This window comes from Hippocampus bargibanti, linkage group LG19 (assembly GCF_051943395.1).
Source record: "Hippocampus bargibanti isolate YZ-2025 linkage group LG19, ASM5194339v1, whole genome shotgun sequence".
Classification (NCBI taxonomy): Eukaryota; Metazoa; Chordata; class Actinopteri; order Syngnathiformes; family Syngnathidae; genus Hippocampus; species Hippocampus bargibanti.
In genome coordinates this window covers 9,550,958-9,560,740 of record NC_142752.1, presented here as the reverse complement: position 1 = coordinate 9,560,740, position 9,783 = coordinate 9,550,958, and the positions used below count along the sequence as shown (strand labels likewise).

The window sequence follows — 9,783 nt, the reverse complement described above, 5'->3', positions numbered from 1 at the left end:
TTACCACCCCCAAAAAAATTCACAAATTTGAGGACATGTTTTATCTAATAAATCTAAGACTTTATTTTTAAAAATATTTTCACTTTACCGGAACCTAAACAACGTCATTATTAGTGCCTGATTGCTCTTGGAAAAAAAAAAATAATGTAATGATGAAGTGATGCGGCCTCCAAGGAAAAGTCAATACAAGTGTAGTAGTTCTCTGTGATTGGCTGCCAAGAGATCAATGAGATTGATTGCCAATGACTACCACCTGGGGTAGTTGCTGACCGATTGCAAATGGACGGAGATGGAGGAGCACTTTGTTGTTTTTTCAATGTTTTTTTCTCCTTCCGCCATATCAGGGACCGCACCTCTCGCACGCCGGAGGAGCCACCCCAATTGGTGGGGAATCAAGTCGACTGTTCACACACACAGCGGCGCAGATCACCGTTTTTTTTTTAACTCCGCCAAGCGGCATGACTTGCCCTGGACACAATAGTAGAACCCAATTCCTTCACTGAAGGTAAGATCATCTTTCACACTGCGACAGGTCGCGACTTGTTGCATAGCGACTGTCAATCATACATCATCGAATGATGATTCGCTTCGAATATATACACGTGGAAGCGCCTGTCATCCTGCGATAAACAATCAAATTTACCAGTGCACACAAGGCTTTTCTTGGCTGCATTGGATCTAATTAAATCACTCAGTCACGGACGATAATAGAAGTTCATTAATCAGTATGAAACCGGTGGACGCAGCTGCGCTAAGAGGGACACGCGCACTTGGCCTATTTAAGTCGTGTGCTTCTCCGAAATTCACATTGTGCCTGCATCGTTCTTATCAGCGGTAACACAATTAAGAGGAAGTACTGCAGAAAATTAGCTTTTTTTCGTTAAGTCCGTGTGACCTATTCTTCAGACCTTAAATGCCACTTTAGTTTATTTAGAAAAAAAAGTGTCACTGCGGAGCGCCGATGCGTGTGGAACGGTCGCGGCTTTGAATTGAAGCGGATTTTCATGGGACAGGAAATGTGAGACAATCTCTTTTTCACTCAATGGATGCTACAGCTTCGTGTTTGCTTTCAAGTCCCTTATCCATTGGTGAAAAGGCACGGAAAATTCTACTGGACCTTTTGCACCCTGCTCACCACCTTTTCCAGTGGCTCCCCTCAGGAAGGCACTACTATGTACAAAATGGTGATCTGAGCTACTTTATTAGCACAATGAGCACAGCATTTAGCTTGTAGTAGACATCCACAGTCCACCATGATGTCCCTGATCCACTGATGAAAAGGATGCTTGGATCCTATCCTATTTCATCTAGAACTGCTTCATGCAACAAAGAGGATGGAGAAAGTGATAAAGATTGAATACTGTGTGTCTTTTGTTTTGTGTCACATTATTTGTTATGTTTTTGATTGTTTTTGACTTCAAGATGGCATAGCGAGAGCGGCTGCCTTTACAGCAGCTCTTATATTTTGTTTTTGCTGCTGTGCAATGTCAATTTCTCCACTGTTAATAAAGGCTCATCTAACCTAATCTAATCTTTGGATCAGTGAAATACCAATAGGAGTGAAAGATTAATGAGATCAAAAAGAGAATGTGCTGATCCTATTTCTCCCCAGGAGTCACTGTGTGCTCTTTGATTTCAAAGAGGCTTTAAAAAAACAAAAACAAAGGAAAGGAAAGATGCAAAACCTCCACGATCTACAGGCATCATTCAGCGTCACGTTCATGTGAGGCCCGAGGCACGGAAGGAAGCACTTTACACGTCACGCATCAACCCTATTGCACTTTTGGATTCCATAAATGCCCACACCTCCATCCGCTGGAACAGATTCCTGATTGCCAGGCAAGTTTTATAGATTCCAAGTTGACTGCATTGTTTGTTTTTGTTCCTTTCTTGCTCGTCGCTCACTGATAGATGGATCAAGAGTGAGTCAGTAGAGGACAAAATGTTATGTGGCACAGCTGAAAGCCAGATGGCCTGAAGCTTTTTGCCTGAGCCACCGCTCATTGCTCACTAACAGGTTAGCATGCCAAACGAATCAGTGGAAACTGTCACAATGTTTGGTTGCGGTGGGGCAAATGAATACAAATGATACTTTATGAAGCGTAACTTTTTTTTTTTATGCAGATGGGAGGTGGCTTTGTTGCATATCTAAGCAGATGCAAATGTCTCCGGGGAGCTACAATTTGCATGTTTTTTTTTCAATCTCTGCAAAGCATCCTATGAGTATCAACAACATTTAGACCCAAGAACAATTGAGAATTTTCACCCAAGGCAAGTCTTGGTGTGTTTTGATGGTATTTCCAAAACTGCATTTTGTGGACTTTTGCAGAATTAATATTTGGCCTTCATTGTCATCATTTTCAGGTCCGCCATTGGATTGGATTGAATTTACCTTTATTAGTCTCGCAGTGGAGAAATTCAAATTTCACAGCAGCAAAGTTATGAAAGGAATGAAAGAAGTAGAAAAACAAAATACAGGAACTGCTGCCAAGTCAAAAGAAAAAAAACACTAAATAACAAATAATAGACACACATTTATTCATTCTTAAGCACTTTCTGTACCCTCTTTGTTACATGAAGGAGTTCTCGATGAAAGAGAAGAGGATCAAAGCATCCTATTCATCAGTGGATCATGGACATCATGGTGGAATGTGCACTTGTACTACAAGCTAAATGTTGTGCTCTTAAAGTAGCTCCGATCACTATTTTGTACAAAATATAGTGCCTGCCTAAGGAGAGTTGCTGGAAAAGGTGGTGGGCAGGGTGCGAAAGGTCCAGTAGGGTTTTCTGTGTCCTTGTCTTGGTTCTTGTAGTGTGCAAATCCTCGAATGTGGGAAGGGTGATGATTTTTTTTTTTCCGCCGTCATAACTGTCCGTTGAAGTTAAATTTTGTCCATCAAAGAGTGATGGAAGAAGACAGGATTGATTTGATGACCCTCATGTAGAAATGTCGTAGCACCTGCTGTAGCAGGCCATGCTTCTTTTGCAGCCTCAGGAAGTACATCCTCTTTTGGGCCTTTCTCAGGATGGAGTTCAGTTGACCTCCCACTTCATTTCTTGGAGACTGTGATTCCCAGGAACTTGAAGGTCTTGATGGTTGACAGTTGGATAGTGTGAGGGGCAGCTGTGGTGATGGATGTCTCCTGAAATCAACAATCATCTCTACCATCTTGAGCGTGTTCAGCTCTAGATTGTGTTGCTTGATGATTGTTGCCGTTCACAGTCTAACCTCAGGTCATCTCAGATATTATCATGTGGTTTCGCAGCCTCTAACCTCTGACGCACAAATAACAATCAAATGAATTGGGGCGTGATGCTTGTCAAAGTGCTCCGCTGCGTGTGACTGACAACAAACATCACCGGCAAGTCAGGTGGCGAGGAAATTGTTCTCACCGGGACGGAGACTGTCGATCAAACGGATGTGAATGCGGCGTGCTGAATTTGCACATCAGACGTGCGGTTGAAAGCAAGGGTTTCAATGCTAGGCCTTCAGTAGTGCTACATCTGAATCAATCCAGGCTGCAAAAAAAGTGTGTGATTTACTACAAGTCCACTAGAGGGTTCCATTAGCCAGGAAATAACTGACCGACCTTTCTTAATGTTTATTATTTCTTAAAAAGTCCGTCTTGAAAATGGCTTTAACGGTAAATCTCCAACCATATCCATTTCTTCAGCCATTGTATGTTGACAAAACTGCTATTAAATCGACACAACAATATATTTGCTTATGCAGCTGGCTACCGATACCGTGTGCTAGCTCTTGTCAGTATGCACTTATCACTACAGGCTTGTGATCGGAGCAGTTTTTGCAAACTATGATTGGCTAGTGACTGGCCAATCATAGTTTACGAAGACTCTGACGTTGACCAGTGCCTTCAAGAAGGCATTGGCAGCCGTTTTGGGTTACCAACTCAAACTTTGATTCGTTAAAATAATAGTCTCATCAACATTTTTTATGCTCCAGGGCCTGCAGAACTGATTGTGAAGGCGTCCAGGTAGATTTTTGACCCTGGTAGCCAAATAATGGCTGAAATATGATTGGTTAAATGCTTAAATACAAAAACACACATCTGGAAAAGTCATGAAAGGAACTTAAAACACAATTTGGAATTATTTAATGATTAGTCATGGACAAAATATAATCAACATCAATCCATGATTCAGATATTTTTAGGCCAGCAGAGAAGGCTTTGCAGGCCTTGACGGTCCCTCACTCGTTGAAAGTATGCGTCAGAAAGAGTCACCATTTCATCATTGAATGATGCCATGGCCCTTTTTGCCTGGTGTGAGAATTACGACTGAGTCAGTGTGTGAAAAAAGCCTCTTTCACTCATCTAAGATCATTACGACTGCTATTTTTTTCCCGAAAACAGTCAAAGTCTACGTGGGGGGAAAATGGTCCATGGTGCAACAAAATGTAAACTTCCTAATTAAACAACAAATGTATTATTTTGTAAAAAAAAATGCCAGTTCCTAGATTATGCTGTAATCTATATTGGGATTTGATTTGCAAGAATTGGAGCTAAAACAATATTTTCATAGTGTATCATTTAAAGCACAACCAACATCACTGTTTTTTCTTTTTTACCTGACATCAGAAAAACGTTTTATAGCATCTAAAATACCCAAAACATGCGGTATGATATTTTTAGTCAAATGCAAAACACCAATAAAAATGACTTAGTGTCCAAAATCTGCAAAAAATTGAGCTGCGAATTGGGCATTTTCAGAAAGTCCCGCCCCGAGTTCGTGACGTCACGCCAAGACGTCTTGCATTGCTTGTGAATCAAAACAATGGCTTCAGGTTCGGAGAATATGCTTTCTTGTTACTCATCCAGTTATGAATATAATTCAAATAGTTCTGAAGAGGAAAGCATACATGTTTGCAATCGATTAAAGAATTTATTTGTGCCATTTTGAGGCAACATTGCGGGGAAATCTCTCACCCAAAAAAAGAGGCACGAAATGGCGACCTCCCGTGGCCACCTCCGTTTCCACAGGCTGATAAATTCCTTATATGGCGCATGGACGCCCTCTTCTGGCCTTCTGGCGGCTTTTGGGTGCAACACGAGGTCCCCAGACCAAACAAGTACAGCAAAATACATTGACGTGATAGAAGGACCGCTACAATGCGTCTTTTTTACGGTCAGGGGCGGTCCTTTCATGACGTCACGTACGGACTCGTTACCAACTCAAAAACAAGACTTCCTGAATATTCAGCACGAGTCTTAAAAGGTAAAATATAGCTATATGCGGTAGAATCTTTGTAAAATACGCTCAGTAGAAGTCATTTGAAGCCATTTTACAAATTATGGACACAACTTGTCCGGAGACGTCGGTTGTCCTTTAGTGGCAGATCCTTTTCAATGTTATTTGGTTGTTGTCTTTTGTTGTTGTATTTGATCCTTCTTTGTCTGAGCTCAGCGCTGGGAATTCAAATGAGATTTCTGTACGTGCGCGTTGACTGACCAGCTGGAAAAGTGGATGCAGGCACGTGACGTGGCTTTGAGGGAGCGACGCCTTATAAAAAGTGTGAGGAGTGTGGAGAGCACAGAGCGTCTGGAGGAGCCGCGCTCGCATGCTCCCGACAGGAGGAAGACTTTGACGCGCGCACAAAAACTGGCTATTTGTCTGGAGAATTGGTGTGGAGAAAAAAAAATGGCAACTGAGCTTCAGTTATATTAAATCACATTTTTTGGGGGTCTCTTTTTTCCCCTGAAAACTGAGATAGAGTAGGCTGGATGTTGCGCTTCTGGCTTGGATTAACGCGCAAACGATAAAGGGCGGATCTGCGCGCTGGAAGGAATTATGTAAGGTGGGTTTCATCTATTTTGTGGGGCTTTTTCCTTATCTCATTTACACATGTTTCGGGCATTGTAATGCAAATTTATGGGCTTTTCTGTATCGAAGTAAATGATTATCATTTCTGAACTTATTATGCAGATGGATTCATAAAGTGCCATTGTGCATTTTGTTATTTTATATTGCACCGGCATGGAGAATACATGGCATTTTCAGAGAGTTTTACGACTGACTGAAATGTTCATTTATTATTTCTTCTATTTAATGTAGAACCATGGACAAAAAAACATGCACATCGTCAAATAAGATTTTTTTTTAAAACTAGCACAAAGTGCGAACTCTGAGCGCATTAATATGTGTTGCTACTCAAAAGCAATGCTGCACCCCTATGATAATAAATATACCGACTGGCAAAAACACTATACCGTAAATTACTGTTTTTATTCATCTCTTATAAAATGCTGGAAAAAAAAAACAGTTCATTTTTTAAAACAAGCAGTTACTATGGAATATCTTAATAAATAAATTGGTGGTGATATACTCATGTTTATTGGGTCTGAAATGCACTCCTGCAGCACCCCCCACACCCCCCTTTTGCAGAATGCACCTCATTGGTGCCACTGTGTGGCTAACGTCAGACCACACAAGCCTTGCCAGATGGAGGGCAAATTTTTGGAGTCGGGAAAATAATGGGTACAAAGTGCGAGAAATAATTGTATACAATTTTGCGGAAAAGTCAACTAATTCAATATGTTTATATTGAGGTATGTTATTTGTGTTGGATATTATCATAAATATTAGGCCTACTCACAAAGCAGCGTGCGGGCCAGTGTACAATTGAAAACTACAGTGTTAGTCTTTGTGAAATTAAGGGGAACCGGATCATTGGACCAGCTATAGTGCTGTCACGGGCCGCATGTGGCCCACAGGCCACAGGTTGCACCCAACAAAAACAAATTGGTATGAAATGGTCGTCATTAGGGACACCCTTACCTCATTCACTGCCATTCATGAATTTATTCTGGAATTTAAAATATGACAGAGCGCCATTCCCAAATTTGTTCAGGTTTTTTTTTTCATGCTTAGGTGCCGATAAAGCGCTGGCGATGGCCTCTGGCAATATTTTTTTCCTTTACACAAAGGGGCAACATTTCCCTTTTTTTCCATCTTAGTGCTTTGTTCCAGCTTCAGCTGTTGTTAAAGTGCTACATAAACCAATATGTATGGATTCTATTGTATTTTAGACAGCCGAATTCATTTCAAGCTCATATAACTCCAGACCAATATAACTTAGGAATTAACTATTTTTTCTGATGAAAGAAGAGAGTCCTAGGTTTCTAACGATGTATTGAATGTTTATGTAGTCCTAAAACTATATTCTGTGGGTCCTGGAATTCAAGTGACAATGAAAAAACCCTGGCACTGGAGTGGACAAATGTTTGCACATCGTCTGGCAGTGAATGAGTTAAGATGACAATTGGAATGAAAAACAAAATCAATTGTACAGGTGTACCCAGGTGCAACCAAGTCTGAGATATGTAACATCTATTTGCAGGTTGGTGTAAGCTTGCAGCCCCTCTGCCCCCTCTCACAGCATCATGCAGTCCGTGCTGGATGCTGTGGCCGACACCACTTTCCGGACTATCACCTCTGGCTTACAGTACCTGGGTTCAAACGACGCCAACTACGATGAGCCCGTCAGCGAGGTGGATTTCAAGGGTGTTTTCTCCCTGCAGAAACCTTTGTCCTCCTTCCGCAGTCACGCCTTCCCTGACAAGATCCCCCCTGACGAGGAGCTGATCCTCAAGGGATTCTACCCCACCAATGCCACAGAGCTCCTATCCAACCGCAGCGCCTTCCCGGACGAAGGCAGTAACATACAATGCGGGGAGAACTTCATGGACATGGAGTGCTTTATGATTCTGACGCCGAGTCAGCAGCTGGCCGTGGCGGTCATGTCGCTCACGCTGGGAACCTTCACCGTCCTGGAGAACCTGGTGGTACTCTGCGTGATCCTGCAGTCGCGCACCCTCCGCTGCAGGCCATCGTACCATTTCATCGGCAGCCTGGCCGTGGCCGACCTACTGGGCAGCGTCATCTTCGTCTACAGCTTCTTGGACTTTCACGTGTTCCACCGCAAAGACAGTCCCAATGTGTTCCTCTTCAAGCTGGGCGGGGTGACGGCGTCTTTCACCGCGTCCGTCGGGAGCCTCTTCCTCACCGCCATCGACCGCTACATCTCCATCCACCGGCCATTAGCCTACAGGCGCATCGTGACCCGGACCAAAGCGGTCATCGCCTTTTGCATGATGTGGACCATCTCCATCGTCATCGCCGTGCTACCTCTGCTGGGCTGGAACTGTAAGCGTCTCAAGTCTGTGTGCTCTGACATATTCCCCCTCATCGACGAGAACTACCTGCTCTTCTGGATCGGGGTGACCAGCGTCCTGGTTCTTTTTATCATCTACGCCTACATCTACATCCTATGGAAAGCGCACCACCACGCCGTGCGCATGCTGAGCCGCACGTCACAGAAGAGCCTGGTGGTGTACTCGGCGGATGGCACCAAGGTTCAGACCACACGCCCAGAGCAAGCCCGCATGGACATCCGCCTGGCCAAGACTCTGGTGCTCATCCTGGCGGTGCTGGTCATCTGCTGGGGTCCCGTGCTGGCCATCATGGTCTACGACCTCTTCTGGAGAATGGACGACGACATCAAGACAGTGTTTGCGTTCTGCAGTATGCTCTGCCTCCTCAACTCCACCGTCAACCCCATCATCTACGCGCTAAGGAGCAAGGACTTGAGGCACGCCTTCCTTAGCTCGTGCCACGCTTGCCGCGGTAGCGGACAGCAGCTGGACAACAGCCTCGAGTCAGACTGCCAGAACCGCAACGCCAACATCTCGGCCAACAGGGCCGCCGAGAGCTGTGTGAAGACCACTGTGAAAATAGCCAAAGTAACAATGTCAGTGTCTACGGAGACTTCGGCGGAAGCCGTGTAATTGGCTTTCCGGGCTGGAGGAAAGTCATTCATTCAATGTTATGAACCAGATTTGGGTGGGGTTTGGGGGATGGGGAGAAGACAATTTAGTCTTCTTGCGTTGTTATGGAGCAGATAAGCCAAACAATCCTTTATTTTTATGACACTAGCATGAAATTTGGCAGGGAGCCTTTAACTCATTCACTGCCATTCCCGAATTTATTCTGGAATTAGAAAGCATGATGTGGAGCGCCATTCCCGAATTTGTTTGGGTTTTGGTTTTTCTTGCGAGGGGGTGTCGATAAAGCACTGGTCAGACCTCTGGCAATGTTTTTCCCTCCCACGAGGGGGCTTTGCCTTTTGTACATCCGCCCCCATTTCAAGCTCAGATAACTCCAGAACCATATAACTTAGGAAGTAACTATTTTTTTTCTGATGAAAGAAGAGACTGTGGGGTTTCTTAACACTGCATTGAATATTTATGGGGTCCTACAATTCAATATTCTGTGGGTCTTGCAATTTGAGTAAAAATGACAAATACTGGCAGTGGCAGTGCAGTGGACACATTTTTGCACATCGTCTGGCAGTGAATGAGTTAAAAATAAAAAGTATGGACCACTTGTTACTTTACAATTGCTAACTTTAAATAAAAGAACAGTTCTATACTTTTTCTAAGATGTCCATCAAAATTGATGACTATTTGAAGTCATACATTCAAACTAGTGCTGGGGGGGGTGTAAAACAAGATCAGTGATGAACGGAGCTACACCAGACCGGGCTTTTGCGAAAATTACTCAGCCAAGGCAAATTTATTTGCCAAATGGTGTGCCGCAATTTTTTTTATGATGTGAAATATATGTCTTGCCCCCCTCAAAAAAAAAAAAAAATGTTTGGAAACACTGACTTTACAGAGTATGTTCATACAATTTTTTTTACTGCATTCATGTCCTTATTAACTTCAAGGACAACCGACATCTCCGGACAAGTTGTGTCCATAATTT

The 9,783-nt window shown here is 43.4% G+C and overlaps 1 protein-coding gene across 3 annotated transcripts; it reads left to right on the top strand.

The window, feature by feature from the left end:
• Positions 1-211: 211 nt before the first annotated feature.
• On the top strand, positions 212-9,573 carry LOC148883937 (cannabinoid receptor type 1A). 3 transcript variants are annotated; one of them, XM_089022277.1, is made up of 2 exons: positions 212-505; positions 7,358-9,573. In XM_089022277.1, the coding sequence occupies exon 2, from the start codon at positions 7,401-7,403 to the stop codon at positions 8,802-8,804; it is 1,404 nt and encodes a 467-aa protein (XP_088878403.1). In that variant the 5' UTR covers positions 212-505; positions 7,358-7,400; the 3' UTR covers positions 8,805-9,573. The 3 variants fall into 3 exon arrangements, with proteins under 3 accessions (XP_088878403.1, XP_088878402.1, XP_088878401.1); XM_089022276.1 differs by lacking the exon at positions 212-505 and adding an exon at positions 2,843-5,810; XM_089022275.1 differs by lacking the exon at positions 212-505 and adding an exon at positions 2,846-5,815.
• The last annotated feature ends 210 nt before the right edge of the window (positions 9,574-9,783 follow it).

Coding starts and splice junctions, on each gene's coding strand:
- LOC148883937 (XM_089022277.1), top strand. CDS start 7,401: ATGCAGTCCGTGCTGGATGCTGTGGCCGACACCACTTTCCGGACTATC.